This window comes from Trachypithecus francoisi, unplaced genomic scaffold (assembly GCF_009764315.1).
Source record: "Trachypithecus francoisi isolate TF-2019V2 unplaced genomic scaffold, Tfra_2.0 Lachesis_group1, whole genome shotgun sequence".
Classification (NCBI taxonomy): Eukaryota; Metazoa; Chordata; class Mammalia; order Primates; family Cercopithecidae; genus Trachypithecus; species Trachypithecus francoisi.
Window position 1 is genome coordinate 115,905,374 of NW_022681454.1, and position 22,104 is coordinate 115,927,477.

At 38.9% G+C, this 22,104-nt stretch overlaps 1 protein-coding gene and 1 long non-coding RNA gene across 6 annotated transcripts in view; one reads left to right on the forward strand and one right to left on the reverse strand.

Annotated features, from left to right (window-relative positions):
- The window catches only part of PDE5A (phosphodiesterase 5A), a 138,473-nt gene extending 117,941 nt beyond the window's left edge, over nucleotides 1-20,532 (reverse strand). Inside the window, exon 1 of one of the 5 annotated variants that reach the window (XM_033215131.1) lies at nucleotides 19,926-20,530. In XM_033215131.1, the coding sequence (XP_033071022.1) occupies nucleotides 19,926-20,077 (152 nt within the window). In that variant the 5' untranslated portion in view covers nucleotides 20,078-20,530. Of the gene's footprint in view, nucleotides 1-18,532; nucleotides 19,121-19,377; nucleotides 19,485-19,925 lie in introns of those variants that run through there. The other 4 variants (XM_033215129.1, XM_033215133.1, XM_033215132.1 and 1 more) reach the window with 4 other exon arrangements.
- Nucleotides 19,299-22,104, forward strand: part of LOC117085840 — a 66,992-nt gene continuing 64,186 nt past the window's right edge. The window contains exon 1 of the long non-coding RNA XR_004438092.1: nucleotides 19,299-19,325. This is a non-coding gene — a long non-coding RNA (uncharacterized LOC117085840). The remainder of the gene's footprint in view (nucleotides 19,326-22,104) is intronic.

Here is a 22,104-nt window from a genome sequence, read left to right on the forward strand (position 1 = left end):
ATACCAAACAAAAGGCCAGGATAAAAAAGTTTGACAATGTACTATTTTGGAGATAGTATAGGGATGTAGTCACTTTCCAACGTTTTTGGTTGTAGTAACAATTGATATTACTTCAGCCGGGAGCAGTGGTTCACGCCTGTAATCCCAGCACTTTGGGAGGCCGAGGCGGGTGGATCACGAGGTCAGGAGATAGAGACCATCCTGGCGAACACAGTGAAACCCCGTCTCTATTAGAAATACCAAAAATTAGCCGGGTGTGGTGGCAGGCGCCTGTAGTCCCAGCGACTCGGGAGGCTGAGGCAGGAGAATGGCATGAACCCGGGAGGCGGAGCTTGCAGTGAGCGGAGATCGCACCACTGCACTCCAGCCTGGGCGACAGAGCAAGACTCCATCTCAAAAAAAAAAAAAAAAAAAAAAAATTGATATTACTTTTTTGGAGGACCAAGTAGGCAATATCTAACAAATGTTAAATGTATCTACCCTTTGTTCCAGAGATTTTACATTTGTGACAAAGGAAATACAAGGGTATTTACTGTATATAGTAAGTACTATTTGCTCTCATAGCAAAGATAAGAAGCAACCTAGTATCACCAGTAGAAGGCTGACTAAATACATCATGGCACATTTATACAAGAGAACACTAGGCAGACATTAAAACATGATTATGTGTATTGATATGTATGATATGAATTAATTAAGTGAAAACAAAAGAGTTTAAAAAGAACACACTGTCTTATTTCTGAGTCTTTGCTAAGTCTTTCATTTATGGGATGTTCCCCTAATTATTTCGTTTTGAACAATGATGTATTGTTTGTTAAATATACGTTACCCTGAAATGATACCCCATCTAGAATGTAATGGGTCAAAATGAAAAGATAAAAATGCTACCTCCCTTATAATTTCAAGAGTTGGATACAGTTATAAAAGTCTTCAAAAAGTTTAGGAGAAATAAGTTCAAGAGATCCATTGTAAATATGGTGACTATAGTTAATAATAATGTATTGTATATTTAAAAATTGCTGAAAGAGAAGATTTTAAGGGTTCTCACCACAAAAAAAGATAAGTATGAAGCAATGCATATACAAATTACCTTGACCTAGCCATTCCACAATGTATACATACATCAAAGCATCATGCTGTACACCTTAAATACATAAAATTCTTGTCAATTAAAAAATAAATTTTAAAATATCCAATGAGTAATTTAAAGGAAAACAACCTCACAGGCCTTATAAATTGACTGACTTCCTAATAAAGAGATATTACAAATTTGAAGAAGCATGAAAGCAGTGTGGTAGGTAAGTGTATTGTACAAAACACAAGCGTATACCTACACAGATTTTTAAAAACATATAATTGTCCCAATGTTTCATAGATGCATGCTGTGACTTAGGACAAAATTTCCAGTGAGGACAACATACATTAATTAAAATAATTCAGTATCTCAAAACCTTAGAAGTGAAGGTGACACACTGTGGGATTTGCTTATGTAGCCCCCAGAATTGCACTAATAGTGCCAAAGACACTGATGCTAAAAATGCATGTGAAGCTGCCAACAATGCATAGGAAGCTTTCAAATAAAACTGTTTTGGAAAAGATAAGACAGGAAAAGAGCAGTATGTCTAAGTTAACATATCCGACGTGATTTCAAATATGGACATGTTACTGAAGTGTTAAATCAATATAAAAATAGACATTTTAACAATTTCAGCCACAAACCTAAAACTTAGCCCCAACTTATTTCTTATCTTCTCAATGGGAAATAGAGATCTCCTTTTGAATTTTAAATTAAACTGCCTACTTGACAACTCCACGTGGATATCTAGACAACTTAAAATGGTGAAAACAGAATTCCTAAGACCCTACCCATCTCACCTTGCTTCATCTTACTCCCTGCCAGTTTTCCCACCTATGGAGGACCATCACCTCCACAGTTAGTCCAACCAAACACATAGGAATTACTCTAAATTTATATTTCCTTCAACTCTCACATTCAGTTGCACAGTCAAGTTCTGTCAACCTGACTTCTAAAAACCTATATCCCAATCTGCTTATTTATTTCTATCTCCATTACTACCACCCTGGTCCAAACCCCACCATCTCTCAGTTGGATTGTTGCCATAGTCCCCCAACTGTTCTCTCTGATCCTATACTTACCCCCTTGCAATCCCATTCTCCACACAGCAGCCACAGTAAACATTTAGCAAAGTATGTTAACATCTTAGCTATCCTACTTGGCTTTTCACTGAACTGAGAATAAAACTTGAGCTCTTGTAATCCCCTACAGATAGGTCCCTCTCACCCATGCCAGCATCTTTGGCGCTCCTGAAGCATACCAAGCTCTAACTGCCCTGTCTGGGATGCTCTCCCCTCATTGGCACATGGCTGATCAGCTTCCACATCCCCTGCTCAAGTCATCTTTGACTGCTCCACCTAAAGTGGTCCTGACACATCATGTTCTTATCCTACATAATTTAAATTCTCACTATCTGCTATTTTACTTGTTTATCAATCTGTTGCTATATCATCTATCCCCTCTGACTAGATATTTCATTAGTGCTACGTGTTCACTGCTGCATCTCCAGTACTTAGATTAATGCTTATCACCTACAGTAGGTCCTCAAAATATTTCTTGAATGGAATAAATGAATAAATAAATGAAGGTTCCTGAAGCATTAAAAGGTACAACAGTCTTTTGAATATCTAAATGTTGGTGTGTTTATTACAGAAAATCAACACTGTGTTTTAGCGATTACTGTTCATCACCCCTTGGATGTGTAAGTCTCACAATTGACCACGACTAATTTATGCTTGTATACCTTGCAGTGCCTGGTGCAGCACATGTCTTAAGCAGAGCCAGTGCCTAAAAATTCTATATTATGTGTTTGTGATTACTCTATTTGTCTCATAAATGTTGCTTATGGATATTTTCTTAGAGACATTAACTCAATATTAAATGACATAGGAAAAGCAGATGTAGCATATTCAGTCAGTCAATCAACAATTTGTATTAACCACCAGTGGCAGGGAAAGGGAGTTCTCATGACCACATTATTGATTATCTGCGTCCCTGTAATTACATGCTTGCATAGGAAAACATACATTATCATAACATCAAAGTCACTGATGAACCAATCACAAATAAAATTAAATCATTTCTCACACATCTTTCCCTTTGAGCATTCCTTGGAGTTCTGCAGTGCACAATCTACATGGCCAAATGAAGTGGATCTTTGCTCTTAAGACTAATATCTATACTCCAATGATTTTTAAAAAATACTTCAGTCTCTATGCAAATACAAATCACCTGCAAATTGAAATTAAAATTCTTATATAAGACATATGCTATGGACTAAATGTATGTCCCTACAAAATTCATCTCTTGAACCCTAATCCCAGAGGTGATGATATTAGGAGGTGAGGCCTTTGGGAGCGCTCTGCTCTCATAAATAGGATGAGTGCCTGATGTAGTTTGGATGTCCCCTCCAAATCTCATGTTGAAATGCAATCCACAGTGTTGGAGGTGGGGCTTAGTGAGAGGTAATTGGATTATGGGGGCAGATCCCTCATGAATGGCTTCACACCATCCCCTTCATGATGCGTGAGTTCACATCCTTGTTTAAAAGTTGGTTGTTTAAAAGTATATGGCACCTCCCACCATCCCATCCTTGTTCTCATTCTTGCTCCTGCTCTTGCTATAACTTTCTCACCACATGATATGCAGGTTTCCCCTTCACTTTCCATATGATTGAAAGCTTCCTGAGGCCTCCCCAGAAGCTGAGCAGATGCCAACACCATGCCTCCTGTAAAGCCTGCAGAACCATGAGCCAATTAAACCTCTTTTCTTTATAAACTACCCAGCCTTGGGTATTTCTTTAAATCAATGGAAGAACAACCTAATCGAGGGCCCTTATAAAGGGCCTATGGGAGCTTGTTAACTCCTTTTGCCCTTCTGTGAGGACACATCAAAGTTGACATCTATGAGGAAGAAGCCTCCACCAGAATCTGCCGGTGCCTTGATCTTGGACTCTCCAGCATCTGAAACTGTGAGCAAAAAATCTGTGTTTATAAATTATCCAGTCTAAGCTCTTTGTTATAGCAGCCAGCATGGACTAAGACAATACAGATTTTCTAGATATAGATAAAAATGATGTTGGAGAATCCTTCTGATGTTACACAAAGCCATGACAATTAAGAGTTATGCCCAATTAAAGACCAGCTAACAACTGAAGAAACAATGAATAAGGATAATGACATAGCAGATACTCACAAAGAGAATATTAGTCAAATAATTATATTCTGAATTAAGAAAGCCCCTTGGGCAAAACTGATGAAGCCTTCGAATATTAATTCAAAAAACTATTTTAGGGAAAAAAATTCTCTTTATGATCCTGCTGCAAAAGCCAAACATGAACTGAAGATAATTGTTTATGGCTACACTCTGTTAAAATTAATTGTAACATAATTAGCAGAGTTTCATCCTAAGAATTAGCAGAGTGTCATTACAATCTCAATTTTATTATTAATAGCTCAAATATAAACTTATTTTCATAATCTGTGGTTCTATTTTTCAAGATAAAGCTCTAATCAAAACCTTCCCATCAACTTTTTTTCTATTTTGATAGAATTAACTTTAATTGTTTTTTTCTTCTGGAATGAATTATTCTCATAAGACAGAGATTTCCACAAGGTACTATGTTGGGCACCAGTGACAGAATAATGAGTAACTCCAGAAAAATCATCATGATCTTTCCTTTCAAACTTAAAAGTTTATATTGTATTCAGAAGTTATGTACATATTGGATGTTCCTGGCATATGAAGTTAGGTAAATGTACACAAATAAGTAATGGAAAAGATGACTGTGAACATGTCCAATATAAAAGTAGAAAGCAACAGATGGAAATACAGAAACCTCAGTGGTAGTTCTGACTGGGTAATCGCTTCGATGGTCTAAGATAGGATCTCTAGTTTCCCTTCCCTTTATTAATTCTAGGGGGTTTTGAAAAATACTCACATTAGTGCTACTGAAAAAAATAATAATTTTATTTAAACCTGGTGAGGCAGGCATTAATGAATCTACTTTCTAAAATATAAAGCTAATTAAATGTCTGAACCACACCCATTCTACTATTTGGTGGCAATACTAGGAATCAAATCCAGGTTTCCTATTCCAGGTACTATACCCTATTAAGAATATAAAAGTTCCCAGAGCATCAGTGCTTGCCATGAAGAAGGCACTCCATAACATCTAGCTGAATCTGGAAATAAAAGTCAAATTCAAGCAGAGAAGGCATAGAGAAAGATGACTTACGACACATGTTCACATGAAATATTTTACCTCCAGGTCATAAAAGGACCACACACTGTTCTCTTAAGGTAAAAACACTATTTCTAAGGACTCAGGGAACAAAGATTCTTAAGGGCAGTGTCCATAAAAAAACAAAAACTAACTACATTCCAACATGTGTATGTTTCTCTGAAAACAGGTCACATTTTATAGGTCTAAAGCAATGTACTGAAAAGAAGTATAATACATGTGTTGGAGAAAAAGTCATCCCCAGGGTTGCTAGATTTAGCAAATAAAAAAGACAGCCTGCTAAAAATGAGTTTCAGATAAATAATGAATAAGTTTTCAGTATACGTAGTATCTGAAATTCAAGATGAACTGGGTGTCCTGTATTTGATCTGGCCACTTCAGTCATTCTATATAGCTTTTCCTAACTGAAATTGTTGGTGGATAGGCAACAAAGAGAAGGCAAGTTCTATGCATCATACTAATAAGTTCCAGGCTATCAAATCACTCATTTTATCATTGAGAGAGCACAAAGGACTACCACACTGTAATCCTGTGTATGATAATTTAACTTTTTGAAAGCACTTGGATTCATAATTTGCAGTGAAACTAGAGCATAAAATATTTCCTTAAATCAAGTTCATTCATTTTGCTCTAAAAATCATCCCATATAATGTATTGCATAGCAACAAAACAAACTGCAATCTACTTATAAAAGGGAGATTTACTAATTGATAAAAATTCTTGGGATTACAAAGCATTGAGAGGCTGCATTTTCAGCCATGAGTCCTGGGTTCTAACCTTAGCATTTGTTACTAATAGGATGTGTGACTAGCACTAAGCAATTTTCTTCCCCTGAGTTTCCATTTTATCCCTGATAAAACAAGAAAAATAGCATCCGTTCTGGGCTTTTATGAAGTGTAAGGTGCTGACTGTCTTCAGCAGAGTATAAAGTCAGGAATATCAGACTAACAATCAGGCGATAATTCTAGTTCCAGCTACAGCACTACACGGATCTGATGCTAAAACAATTACAACTTCTCTGGAGTTCATTTTCACTGGAGTTTGAGATCTTCAGTGGTAAAAATGGGTTGCTGTATTAACAGGTTATTAAGACTCCCCACCACAGCTTGCAGTATGAATAGGACAAGAAGTGGTCCTTGGGTCCATCAACTTAACTTCTTTTTGCCCTTTAACTTCCTCATTTTTAAATAGGGGAAAAGCCTTCTGGCTCCTTTACTCACTGCACAGGGTTGATGTGTGAGTCAAATCAGAAAATGCACATGGAAGCATTTCAAAATCTCTTCAACATATCTAAACATTTGCTATCTACTACACTCTTAGTACTCATTCCAAAGGAGTCAAAGGGCTGGATTAAGGAGCAATGGCTGTTATTTCCTCACAAAGGTCAGCCAAGAGAATTAGAAAAAGGATAAGAGTAAAAAGGTTCTTTTTGGTGATACAAGCCCACAGGTTGAGGGGCCTTAACTGGGTTTGGATATAGGCCAGCAACATGCACCATGAACACTAAAAGTCCTTGGCCAAAACAAATACTTTAGAATGGCATTCTTGACAGAATCCTACTAAATTTTCAAAAAAAAAAAAAGAGAGACAGAACAGTTTAAATTACATCATAGCCATCTGAGCAAAAACAACAAAACAGAAACAAATTCCACTGAAGTATCTGTAGCCTTGACCACAAGTACTAATAATCTGGACTCTCCACTCTGACGTATAAGTGTATCTTTGCCAACTGCCCTGCAAACCTGGAAGCAATCAGAAGAAAACCTGGCTGCCCTCTTGAAGTCTTTCAGTTGATTTAACTTTTACAAAGCTATTAATGAAAGACAACAGGCCCTCCACACTTCAAAGAAAGTCACAGCCAAGGAAAATGCAATGAACATTGGAGCCAATAATTTATAGTCGATGATAAGAGCCTGAGTTTTACATTACATCCATATCTTCCCCTCTTCTCACCAAAATCTTTTATTATCCTCCCATCACTTATTTTCTACATATTTTATTACACAAAAAAATCTTACCTCATAAATGAGTTGTATTATATACCCTTTTAACAAGAGTGAATTTAGTTTTGCTTTTAAACTTTTACAATACATCCTGAGATATGAAGAAACCCTGGTGGACATCCCAAAATCACTGTTGGAAGTTATTCCTCTCAGATAACACTAATGTCAATATCACTTGCTGTTTCAAACTTACATATTCCATAGATGATACTTAAGGCTCACGAAGATATCCTTTTCCATACCAAGCAAGCAAAGAACCCTCAAATTCATATTAATTAGATGGTAGGAAATAAAACCAAATGGAAGTTGCCTAAAACCTTTTATGAGCTCTTGTCATAAATGTGACTCAAATTTTACTCTCGAAACTTTTTACACAATGAATCAAATCAGAAGCTTATTATCCAGATACTCTACTTTACAGAAGACTCTTGTAGCTCAAACTGCTTATAAAATAATGATTTAATATAAAAATCAGTGTCATTAAGCATAATGTTGAACACATTTTGATTTCATGAAGCTAACAGCACTGCACCCGTCAAGATGATGATGTTATCGTGTGAGTGGAGCACCCAGCAAAACTAATGAGCATGTGCACTACCCTGGTTCCAGCAGCTGCTGCAGGAAAACGTGAAAGTTGACAGACATTTTGTGTCTTTAGTAATACAAAGGGATGAACAAATTCATTTGTGAATGAAAAAACAAAACAAAACAAAACAAGGAATTCTGGAGACTAGGAAGCTTAGAAGGTGAATGATTATCAACTTTTACAATAGTTTTAACAAAGAGTTTATTTCATCAAAATTACACATGGCAAAAATACAATGCTATTTCATTTTACACATACTATGTGCTCATATTTTGTAACTAGATGAGAAGTGTGGCACTCTTAAAATGATGGACTCAATTAAGTTAATGATTAAATTAAATAGTGCCAAGTTAGTATTGTAATACATTTTTATGGCTATTTAAATAGATTTGTATTGCATATTGGGTACACTTCATTTCATAGTCTCTAAAAAGTTTATAAATTGATTAATAATATTCACTGAAAAAATGAAATGTAACTGTATGGCATATAATCTGAGAAGAATCAAAACCTTCCCCCCTTTCCAATTTACTGTTTCCACTCAAGATTATTATAAACCTATCACAAGATAGAAAACTACAACTTATGTTTTGAGTTTTTAGAAATTTTCCACTAATCTACATAAGTCACGGCTTCTTCCAAATGCCCTCTATCTAGAAGTATTAAATAGTTTTATAAAACTTGTTGACAGGATAGAGGGATGCAAGCCCTGGAACTGCATTTCATATATAATTAGCTAAAGGGACACATACACACACACACATATGTCTGTGTCCAAAGGGTCTCCCTGTGGCAATAACCTTACTTTCTACCAAAGTGGAACTGCTCACTCATGTTACAAAATGAATCTTGAAAAAGACAGAAAGGCCTTAAAATACATATTCAATATTCCAGATGTCTTGAAATGGAAAATTAATTAAAATATTTTATAGGGTTTATAGAATATTTCTTGGCTCCTAGAAAAGTAAGGAAAAGAGAAGAAAAATTGACAAGGCAAAGTAAACTTTTGATATAAACATAATAACCCTCACGAGTTAAAAATATAACTAGATGAAACCTACTCATAGAGCAACTAGTTTAATACATTTTGCACTCTGGCCTAAAATAATGTATCAAAGGATAAAACTCCTTTGAAAATACCCTGTACTAGAGTATTTGTGTTCTAATGCTAAAAAGATAATTATAATGGCCTAGTACCGAAATTTTCAACCACTCTATTTTAAAATGTCATTTGAGATTTCCCAATTTTTATACTCTGAAATTATATACGGAAACTAAACTCACTTGGGCAAAGTCTTTAGGCACATCATTAAGTAATGTGCTTGCACAGAAAGAGGCCATAGAAGAAAATGTTAACCTCTTCCTGAGTTAGAATCCTCATGACATTAAATCTATGAGCCTTTGCTTTGCTTCCATTAATACTGACAGTGACCTTAGTATAGCACAGTGATTAACGGCCCTAGGTGAGACAGACTTAGACTTTAACCCAAGAATCACCTCTTTCTAAGAATATGACCTTAGGTACATTATTTACTCTCTTTGTAAAATGGAAATCATGATAAAAGTAAAGGAAATGATGCTGGAGTCAGATACACAGTGTTTCATTCATAATAGTTATTGTTTTTAAGTTAACTGAATATTAAGTGGAGTATATTTTTTAAACCGATTAAGGTTTTGGTTTTCTTAAATAAAGAAAATTTATTTAATGGATTTATACAGCAGAATAAGTAGATGTTGGCTCTTGCTTCTTCCTAAGCCCCTAATCTAAAAGCAATAACTTCTCTACAGAGGTATTTTATATTAAAATAAAAAAGAGAGAGAGAGGGCTGTTTTAATGCATTTTTTCTTTCTTTCTTTTTTTTTTTTTTTGAGACGGAGTCTGGCTCTGTCGCCCAGGCTGGAGTGCCTTGGCCGGATCTCAGCTCACTGCAAGCTCCGCCTCCCAGGTTCACGCCATTCTCCTGCCTCCGCCTCCCAAGTAGCTGGGACTACAGGCGCCCGCCACCTCGCCCGGCTAGTTTTTTGTATTCTTTAGTAGAGATGGGGTTTCACCGTATTAGCCAGGATGGTCTGGATCTCCTGACCTCGTGATCCGCCCGTCTCGGCCTCCCAAAGTGCTGGGATTACAGGCTTGAGCCACCGCGCCCGGCCTAATGCATTTTTTCAAATTACAACTTAAAAAATGGACTCCTCAGACTATTATCTACACTTACATATGACAAAATTTTCTGAATTTTATATTAAGATTAGGTCATGAACATTTAACTGAGAAAAATAAATGCAAGAACATAATTTGTTTTTTCATTACTACCTAGAGTTTTTTTTTTTTTTTTTGGTCAAAAAATAAGTTATAGATTTGGGGACTATTTTTTCCCCAAAATATAAAAGTTAAAACTGTTTGACAACAAATGTAAAAAAATACAATAATTAACTATGATGAACACCAGAGCAATATTTCATAATTAATTCTAAACTGGAGCACAGTTTTAATATCTGATAAAACAATGCTTTAACACTCTGCTATAGGTAATTTATGGATTAAATTGGCTGTTTTAGTTCTTATCCAAGGGTACTTACTTGGGTAAATTCTAAAAGTAGGGTGATACCAATCCTTGGGCCTCAAAAATGTCCATATAGCAAGTCCATTCAGCAGTAACTTTTGGAGGAGATTTGCAGGGTGTATTTTTGTGTTTATAAGTCAGCTACTAAAATGCCATCCTCTTTTCTCTTTTCAATGTCTTTTTCATCAGTCATGTGAATTAATCACTAATACCGGCATTGCAAAGAGTATACTAAATTTTCTCACTGGAAAGTATGATTGATAACTTATATGGAAATCTGCTAAAATTATCTGTAGGGAAAACACAAAATAACTCACATAAAAAATCATGTTGGCTACTTTTCCTCCTCTTGGATCCTTATTTTATACAGTTTTAGTTATGTTGTTTGCATAATTTGACCTGGATCCACTACTCAAATTTGGAAAAATACTTAAAAGAATGAAACTATTCAATCTGAGAAATCGATATTCGGCTCTCCTGGTGAGAATAAAGAACTCTTACAGCTGAAAGAGATTTTTAAGCTCATTTATGAATCTCTCCACCTTGAATCTTCACCCTCTTTCACCTCCCCTCTTAAAGTTTGAGGTTCATTAACTTGAGCCAGTCACAAAGTTAGCTAATAGCAAAGCTGGAAACAAAATCTGGGGGTTTGGGCTCCCATTCCAGTTCCCTTTCCAGTACCTTACACAATCCCACAAAAGCTTCTGTTCAAACCATTAATAAAATTCATCTAAAAAATGAAAATGACATTTAAATTCTATGAAATCACTATGCTGTCAGAACTTAATTCCCATCTACCAGGATAAGAAAATGCCTACCAAAGTTTGTGATTATATTTAAGGCACTGATGATGCTCAAGGTAAAATGGTAAACCACTAAAAATCACCACTAAAAAGATAAGGAAACATGCATTATTTCCTTTAATTTTCTTAAGAATACTATGAGGTAAATGCCATCATCTCCATTTTACAGAGAGAGTAAATAATGCACCTAGTCTTCCTCTTAGAAAAGTAGCTCTGGGGTTGAAGCGTAAGGCTGTTCTATCTAGGGCCCTTAACCATAAACAGAAATCAATTTTAAAGGGTTCACAACAGTGGCTCATAATCAAGTAGTGGTGGCAACCCTTGAGGAGCATTTGGAAATGCATGGGAACAGATTTTCCATCACATGGATGGGGCATTTAGTGTCCGGAGTTCAGGGATGTTAAACGTCCTGCTATGCACTAGACAGCCTCCAACAACAAAAAAGTATCACCACCAAATGCCAACATTTTCTTTTGAGAAGCAATGGTTTAGATGATTAAGAGATTAACAGACTATTATTAAACAAAATGGGAGATTTTGGACACCTCTAAGTGATATCCTCCAATAACCTCTACTCAGATGTTATAGTGAGTAGTTCGCTTAAGTCTGGCATGGTAAGGAAATGAAGACTCTGCCCAAAGTTATTTAGCATTTCTAAGTTTGCTCCAGCTATGAAAACATCTGAGAAGCTTACTGGGACCAAATATAAATAAAATGCAGAATTGCTTCGTATGGTTTTACATTCAAATTTGACTGAGAATTGGAAGGGACAAAAAATTTTATAATTTTCTGTGCATTCACAACACATGGTATAAAAGAAGTTGCTTAAAGGAAAATCTACCACATCTGAAAGAAAACATAATAACTGAAATCTATGCACTAAACATGTAAATCAGTTGGCTTTGCAGTTTAGATATGGGAGAGACGGGACTACAATGACATTTATCTGAGGTTTGAGAGCCTTCAGAATTCAAAACAAGTATGTTTGAAGATTGTTACTTTGTTCTATAAAATGTTCTAATTTTATATTTTCACAATAATCATAATCAAAACAAAAGAAAGTGAAAGAAATTGCTTTCAATTACTGGGATGACCATCTTATGACTAACTACTGCCCTGCAATTTTAGCTCTAAGGTTTATATTTGTGTTATTGAGAAAATAAAGAGGTAAATTTAATATGCATATATGCCTTCATAGCAAGTAAAAAATGAAAGCTGGTATGCTGTGCTAGAGGAATAAAAGTTTCATGATTGTTCAGAGAGACCCAGTGGGAGAAGTGAAATCATTATAGGCCAAATTGTAGCAAAGGCCAGCTGACCTACCATACTGTTTTTCAGGTAGTTAGAAACATATTTACTTTGCAAGAGTGTTTTAATGAATGCTGTAAATCTGCATTTGGCTGTGGTTTTATCATTTTGTTTGTTTCATAATTTAGAATGTATTTTGGCATTACAGTTGCATAAATGTTGTGACTATGATTAAATTATATCTGCTTTTATGTATTCTACTTTTAAGAATTCCACATTTCTCTAACATTAAAATAAAAGGAAGTCAACACTAGGTATGGCAGATATCTAGAACTTCTGGGTCTGCCCACATCACTTTCTTTTGGTAATGTACCCTCCCCAGTCACATATCACCTTATGGGCTTCCTGCCCCAACAAAACAGTCAAACAACCCTACTCTCCTGAATACAATGATTGGTTCAGAGTTGGGATGTGACCCAAGTAAGACCAGGGTAATCTGGGGAGGACGGATACGGAAAAGAAGGTACCTCTCTAATATCAGAAGTTTAAGACCCACATATAGTTAACAAGTAGAAACTCTCAGCACATGAAGAAAGCATGCAAGAAAATAAAGCCAACACAGCACAGGGCCAAAAGATACATGGATAGATGAATACATGAACAAATGGATACATGGATAGATAAATAGATGCAAGGAAGGGCAGGTAAACAGAGTAGACAGATGAAAAGATACATAGAGACAGGTAGATACATGGATAGACAGACAGATAGTTGGATAGACACAGAGACAGAATTTTGGCACGATTATTTGATTAGCTAAATTCACAGCCATCCCAATCCCACAAGCACTTAAAATTATGTGAGTCAATTCTGTATGTATTCAAGTTCAGTTTCTGTCACTTGCAACCAAAAGCTTTCTAATATATTGTCAATCAAAAAGAACGTCTTTCTTTAACAGGAGTACATTACTTAAGTTTGAAAAATGAGATTATATGATCCCTACTAACTCTATATTTCAGTAATCCTGTGTGTGTGTTTTAATTATTTCATCAGTTCAGAAGGTCCGGGTCTTTTCTCTTTGTATATTTTCAGTACAGATATTCAACCAAAAGTAGAGAAGAAAATTCTTATTTTTATAATTATCACTATGAATATGATATCAAATGATGATCCTTTCCCGGTTTTAGGTAAAATACAACTATTCAGAGAAAATAATTTGCAAAAAGTTAATCTTGCTTTGTAATTCAGAATGAAGGGAAAAGTCTCCCCTCTCCTGAAGATTACAGAAGCTAACAATGGCACATAAGACATTTAAAAGCATTTTCATTGCAAACTAAAAACCGGAGAAAATATATCTTTAAAAGCTTTAAAGGCCGGGCGCGGTGGCTCACGCCTGTAATCCCAGCACCTCGGGAGGCTGAGGCGGGTGGATCATGAGGTCAGGAGATCGAGACCATCCTGGTTAACACGGTGAAACCCCATCTGTACTGAAACTACAAAAATTAGCCAGGCATGGTGACGGGCGCCTGTAGTCCCAGCAACTCGGGAGGCTGAGGCAGGAGAATGGCGTGAACCCGGGAGGCGGACCTTGCAGTGAGCGGAGATCGTGCCACTGCACTCCAGCCTGGAGGCCAGAGCAAGACTCCGTCTCACCAAAAACAAAACAAAACAAAACAACAACAAAAAAAACAAACAACAACAAAAAAAACAAAAAACCACAAACAAACAAACAAAAAAAACCCTTTAAAACATTTTTAGAATATTTATCAAAATGATTCTTATAAACTTAATAGTTTGTTTTACCTACCTTAAACATTTGGTCGGCAACAAATATAAATTCTACCACTCAGAGAAAATGAATTAAGCACTTACATTGTTAAAAAAAAAAAAAAGTAATTTAAAATGAGAATATCAAATCAGTAAATAAGATTACAAAGCTAAATATCAAATGAATGACTCATATGGAAAGACTTTCTTCAATTTTTATTCCTAGGTATGTGGCTCACAGGCACTTTTCCCTGAGAACCTGATATAACAGATACTTCCAAGCCACATTCACCAGCTGTAATAGTGGCCAACTGAATCTACATCTATGCAGCTAAACTAATTTCATAGGAAGTCCTGCAAAGTCAGTAACTAGTCTGCATCCTAAATTCAGAAATTAGTCATTTTTCAACCCTTCACTATCAATCAACTCATTGATTTATTTAATCGTCCTACAGTCCTTATTAAAGGTTTTTTTAATCCTAGGAAGAGGTTTTTATCCCACAGTGGGCTGTGGGAACAAAGAACAAATATAGCTTGACACAGCAATTATAGGTTTAACTTCTAAGTTAATTTGTATTTTCAAATCTAGAGGAAGAGGTGCCTCAAAGTAGGACACATTCTCTGTAATCAGATAAGGGCGAAGGTACAAGCTTTACCTATACAACCTGAATGGAATTCCAAATATTTCAAAAGAAATGATACTGGAGACCAGAGTCAAATCACTTATTTAAGCAGAATAATTTAAAAAGGAAATTTTGTTGCATAGCATAATCAAAACACTAAACATTTCCTCATCTTGAGGTGCTGAGGACATAAACGTGTGAAAATATTGACAATTTCTACAGATCATCAGATGACAGACTGAAAAAAAGCTACTGAATGATACCACAAGCCTATTTGTGTTATACTAAGCAAATCAATTTATTTAAAGATATCCATCTATACTAACTGCCATTGCATTAATTCTACCGCATTTTTAGGAATCATGTAGTTTAGGCTCTAACATGGGTCTGAATTTGAAACTTTGAAAACACTAGAGATAGAAGAGCAATGAAAAACATTATTTCAGGGGCTCCTATGGATTTCTCCAGGCAGGACGAATGCAATGCAGAAGAGTGCTTCAAGGGCACTCAAAGGCAGCTTAGAGCTGCTTATATGGACCCTGGTTATGAACAACATAAGGAAAAAAAAGGCCATTATTGCACCAGAATTACCATTATAAAAATACTATAAACAATATCAAAGTTAGGTTGGGTCAATGCCCGGAGGGTTTTATTATCATCAGCACTAACAACTGCCTCACAAAATATGCTTAACAATTCATTTGTCTGAAAATTGTGAAAAGTTTATATTCCTGTATAATTTTAGAAACAATAATTTTTAAAAATGCATAGCAATATTTATATACATAATCTGATTGTATTGTAAATACTGTGCAAATAAAAATGCTACAGCTTTTAGAAGTGAGAGAAGAATTACAAGGAAAAAAACTGAAAGACAGAATTCCAAACACAGGACCAGGAACCTCAATTAATTCAGCACAGCTTTGCAGTGTCAAATAAAGTCTATCATAGAAAGCTATATGGGAGTATAAAACTTCTGTTTCTGGACTTTGATCCAAGCTGTCATAAAAACTTGCCCTCACTTAATATCTCTTATTTCCAGTATATGCCAGATATTCTCAAGCTTTTGCCTAGTACAAAACAAAGCAATAAAGTCAATCATGTCATCCTTACAACATTAAATGACCTAAAACATCACCCACAATCACAGAGCTGATTAGTAATTAATGAAAGGTAACTTTATTCTAATATGCTGTCAAGAATAACAACAGCTGTTAAGCAGCATTAGCACCAGGAAAGCTTCAGTTGTAAAGGCATAAGCATTAAAGCCCTGAATTAACACAGTAGCTGAGGCCTTTAGGACTGCAAATTGTCTAGAATAGTGACCTGGGAGTTTTCCAGATTGATTTACTGGTCTCAAATTAATGTTTACGCCAAAAGACTATGTTCTGAATCATTCAACTGACACTTTCAAATGGACATAAACAGGTTGTGATAACTAAAAAGCTCCAAGCTATAGCTTTTTTTTTTTTTTTTGAGATGGAGTCTCACTCTGTTGCCCACGCTGGAGTGTAGTGGCGCGATCTCAGCTCACTGCAACCTCTGCCTCCCGGGTTCAAGCAATTCTCCTGAGTAACTGGGATTACAGGCACGTGCCATGCCTGGCTAATTTTTGTATTTTTAGTAGAGACAGGGTTTCACTATGTTGGTCAGTCAGGCTGGTCTCGAACTCCTGAGCTCGTTATCTGCCTGCCTCGGCCTCCCAAAGTGCTGGGATTACAGGCATGAGCCACCGTGCCAGGCCCTACCTATAGCTTTTAATGAGGTGCATAGCTCTCTACTTGAAGACAGTGATAGTAAACAATGTATTATAATAGCATAAATGCTTTCAAGGTCGAGCCAAATTCACAGGTGTTTGAGAATCTGGGAATGGGAGAACCTTGATGTTCAGTAACTACTATTGAATGTAGATCATTTAGTCTGAGAAAAGGATGGAGAATCATGCATGAATGTCCAATGACAACAGTTAAATAATGCAGAAATTGTTTATGTCAGCAAGGCTGATTACTGGCGCAGATGGACAATCTGGGTGAATATGAATATATTTTAAAGTTTAAAACATGCCACATACATCTACAGAACTATTTTGTTTCATGGGTTTCTTGAATCACATACAATATTCATTTTATACTTACAAAGTGTAAAAAGAGGGGAAAAGCAAAGTAATGTGAGCTTCTACTTTAAAAAAAAAGAAATCCTTAGCTATAAAATTAAAACGTATGCAATAAGTTTTTACCACAATAATGTGAACCACACTGGGGTTAGTGGTTTGCATTTTCATAATCAACAAATGTCCATCCTCTTATTCATATTTTAAGTCTCCTGCTAATGCCACCAAATATAAAACCAAATTGGAATATTGTTTCATGAAAGACCTCTGGCTACACACAAATTCTTAGGTTATATTCTTTACTCTGACGACTCTCAGCACTTTATTATAACTCTTAAAATTGAGGACCTGCACTATTAAATATTTTATACTTTCATTTTCCAACTTACACTCAACATAAACTCTTAGGAATATGTATACACACACATACATATACCACAGAAAGTGTTCAGCCTACTGCCAACATCAACTGTAATTTAAAAACCCTAACCGAAAATTTTTTAAAAGTTTTTTTACAGTCTCAGATGATCTAAATTTTACAGTGAGCATGGTAATTTTGAGAAATAGGATTTTGATCCCATGCTGCTTGGGAGAAAAAGTAATGCGAAAAGAAATGTAACTCAACTCTTTCCATTTATTTTCCAATAAAATGTTGCTACACTTTCAAAGTGTTGGTAGGTTCTGAAAATGTAGTGTTCTTATCTATGACTAGTCAAAAACGACCAACAAGCCATCCCTAGTTTACATCTTTAAGAGAAAAATAGGGAACGAAGAAAGGACATTTATGCTGATTTATTACACAATAACTTTTTTTCTTTAAACTTTTTATAATCTGCCTAAAGAACAGGTCCAATACACACTTTTAAAAATCTGCCTGGTTCTCTGGCCCGCTGATCATTCTATGCGCTGTAATTCAAGGAGAGCAAAAGGCTGGGAATGCGCAGAGTGAAAGGAAAGTGGGTGCAGATGGCCTGAGAGGGGCAGATGACCCCTGAAAACTGTTGGTCCACAGTAACCGATCATTCTAGACCTCCATGGCCTTAGTGGCTCACCCTAAACTCGCAAACAAGTGCCCTTGAAAAAGAAACCACTTTCAGGGCTATACTCCGGGCGCTCAAGATTTAGGATTTTGAAGGAAGAAGGTGAAAGCGGGGGAAGACGATTTAAAAGAAGGGCTGGGTTACTAAAGAAAAAAGATTAATCCCAGAGCCTTCCACTCTGTCAAAAAAAAAAAAAAAAAAAAAAACCCTGAAAGTGATTAAATTGACACCAACTCTGGACGTTCCTTAGGAGAAATAAAAAAAAAAAAAAGATTAAAAAGGGCCCAATTTAAGACCCTCATTAATACATCTGCAAGAGAGCAAAGAATAACAACAACAACAAAAGTTATACAGTCCATTTTCAATGATACATCGTCCCACTGGTGCCACCGGGGCGCCACCACCCAGCACCCGAGACCAGCCGCGCCCCCGGAAAAAGTGGGAAGGGGATAGGGGGATGCTGAAGGAAGTACCTCGTTTTGTCTCCAAAGGGCAACATAGCAAACGTGGTAAGTTCGTTTTCGAACTCCGCCGATCCTGGACTCCAGGAGGCTCCGTAGGGGCAACAACGTGCCCAGGTGAGGTGAGGTGAGGTCGGCGACTCGGAGCCAGCTCCCTCACGGCCCCAGCCTCCGCGCCGCCGCCCGTCGCCTCCCGCTCGCCCCGCGCTGCGCCGCCCCCTGGCGGGGAGCGACCCGCAGAGCCGCGGCCGCGCGCCGGCGGGTGGGATCCGGGCGTCGAACCCGGGCGAGCTCCTCGAACATCACCGCCGGGCGTGTGTCACCCTCCCGGCCAAGGCGGCCAGCACCCGCTGCCCGACGGGCGCTGCCCAGAGCAGGCGGCAGCGGGGCACGGACTCCTTCTGCAAAAGGGCACGTCCTGGACGCCGCGCACCCGGGCTATGCATCAACTCCTCAGACTTCGGTGAACCAGCCCGCCAAGCACTTTCTGCTCCATTCTTCTTCTCCCTCTGCTCCCAGTCTCAATTCCTCCCCAACTCTCCCGCGAGCGTTTCCCACGAGCGCCCTGACTGCTCGCTGCGCAGCCGCCTCCAAAAGGACAGGCTCCCTCCTCCCCGCCCACCGCAAGGGCCGCCGCAGCGCTTGGCTCTGGACCAGAAAGAGCTGGCCTCTGGGGTCTCCGCTGCCCCATGGGGTCCGCTCCGGGCGGCGCCTCCCCCTCACCCTTTGTGTGCACGCAGCAAACCCCTCTGCAGAGCTCTACTTTTGGCGGCGCAGCCATCGGCGGAAAAGCGAGTGAAAGGAGGTGCGCGGGACAAGCAGGGGACTGGAAGGGGGGAAAAGGCGACCGCACTCACTTTGGGAAGGTTCCGTCATGTTGCCTTTGGGCTTCCCCGTGGTCTCGTCCCTAACCCCAGCTTCCCCGCCCAGCCAGGGCCAGGGCGAGGGGGGACGTGGGAGGAGCGGAGCCACCAAGACCGACTTGGAAATGGTGCTTCCGGAGCTGCAGGGAAGGGGCTCAGAAACTGTTTGGGTTTTGCTGGTTGGATTTAGGGGAACCAGGGGGCTAGAGAGGGGCTAGGGGAAGGCCCGTGAGCACGGATGTATGAAAATAATCATGTTCCCGTGGAATATCAAGAAGAGCGGGGGTGAGGGTGGGAGGTCAGCAAGTACATTTTTGTATTGGAACTTTGTGAGCAAGTTGTATCAAATTCGACGCTTGAGTTTTTCGACTCTGCTCGCTTAGAGTTGAGGTTTCTACCTCGTAACAGGACCGAGGACCTACTCCAAAAGCAAAGGGCCTGGGAACAGGGGTGAACGAAGGGCACAATTCAATAGGGGAGAGAAATCAGCCCCGGGTCACACTCCATGCCCCGGCCGGGTCTTCCGTGGGTCCTCTTCTTACCTGGTGGCTTTTCTAACAAAGTAAGAGACGGTAAAGTCCCAGTGATCGTCCAGCCATGCTTCGACCGAGTCCTGATCCCTCTGCTGCTGCTTCTGCTGCTGGGGCTGCTGCTGCTGTCGCTGCCGCCCGAAGCTGGGGCCGGCCCGCTCCATGGTTGGCACCGAGCGCCTCGGAGGCTCTCTGGTACTGCTTTTCCACCCCAGTTGGGGTCCCTCCCTAGGAAGAACAGGACTCGGCCTAGAGACCCTCCCCCTTCGTCCAGCTCCAGTCAGGCCGGCTTTTGGCAAAGCGGCGGGAGCGCCAGGCCAGCCTCTTGCCCCGCCCGGCCCGGCGCGGTCCTCCCGGCTCCCAGGTGTGGTGGGCGGGGCCAGGCGCAGCTGCCGCTCCCCTCCCTGGGGTCCGCGAGTGTTCGGCTCTCGCAGGCTCTTGAGTCCCCTGGTTCCAAGGAGGCGGCGGCTGCGCCCGGCGAGCTCTCCGGAAGCCAAGTGGCCGCGGCTGGAAGGAGGCCACGCGGCCGCTGGGGTGCGCTGTGTGCCGAGCCGGCTTCTGGGGAGCGCGCTAGGTGACTGGATGTGTTCTCAGAGTGCCCCAGGGAGGGAAGGTCGCGATGTGAGAAGTTTTGCCCGAAAGTAAGAGATGGTTAGACCCTGGGTCCTTTTCCTGGGGCCTGGGAGTACAATGACCTTCCCGCCTAGCTTTTTCCCAGCCCTACGCTTGGGTCTGCGAGGAGCGGGACCGACCTCCTTAGGAGCCCAGCCCGCGCAGTGACTTAAAGCGCTCCAGCCACGGACCACCGGGTGGAGAGAGCTGGAGCGTGTGCTAGCAAGACAGATTTGCAGGTGTAGGTGGGTAACTTGCAACAAAGCCATACCCGTGCTTAATGTTAGTGATAACAGCAATAACTATAACTTAAGTGACTTTAATCATTGCCTCAAATTTTCCTTTTGCATAACTGGAAAAAGATTTTCTTGGAAAAGAAAAAGCGAACAAATAATTTCCAGTGCTTTGTGCATGAAGTTAGAAAACAAGGGCACCTCTGTACAATTAGGTTAATCCGAGAGCACTGGCGCAATCCGAGAGCACCTGGGTGCTGTCAAGGGCAACCAGTTAGCCCAATTTTTAAATTAATGCGTCATTTTAATTAAATTGGAATTAACACTCCCTCAAAAGTATCCATTAAAAATGGCTCGGCTTTTTTGTCGAATCCCTATCTTGCTTCTTTGAAAAAAGAGTTGGTGTCATCCTTTGCTTTGTCTGCATCCCCGTCTTCCTGTCATGCATTTGCAGTTTTAATATGGCATTTTGCAATGACCTATATTTTTTGGTAGAATTAAATCTGGAATTATGGATTGTACAATGTGTGAATGACACATCATTAGCACTGATATACAAAAAAAAATTAGTTAGCTGATATACTTTTAACAAACTCCCTTCAAAATACTCTTGGCAAGAATGTAAGGCATTATTCACTACATAGAAACATATTATTAAATTGATAATCTGAGAACTTTTAAAAGTATCTTCTAGTCCCCCAATGCAATGGTTTATCTTTCCTTCATTGAATAATTGACATTTTGCAACATCAGTTTTTCTGAAACTTTACTGCTGTACGCGGGTATCCACAACCAAAGAAAATCAATCGAAGCAGTAGAGTGAACTAATGCGTGATAAATTATATTGGATTTAAAATTGAGATTTCTCTCCTAATGTGTTACTGTGATAGTGACTATAGTGCTCATGAAATACAGTCATGCAGGACACATTCTGAGAAATGCATCCTTAGGCAATTTTGTCCTCCTCTAAACATCACAGTGTACTAACACAAAATAGATGGCTCAGCCTACTGCACACCTAGGCTATGTGGTAAACCTATTGCTCCTAGACCACAAATCTATACAGCATATGACTGTACTGAATACTGTAGGCTATTGTAATGCAATGATATTTGTGTATATAAACATATCTAAACATAGAAAAGGCACAGTAAAAATATAGTATTATCTTATGGGACTCATATATGCGGGCTGTCGTTGACTGAAAAGTGGCACATTACTGTGGAGAGTTTCTCCTCAGTATTGTTTTTTCTTGTGGAAATCCATGCATTCCTCCTAACTGGAGGTCAATTGTAATTTAAAACTCTGCTTATCTACTAAAGATGCAGTGAATTGGGGGCTTGAAT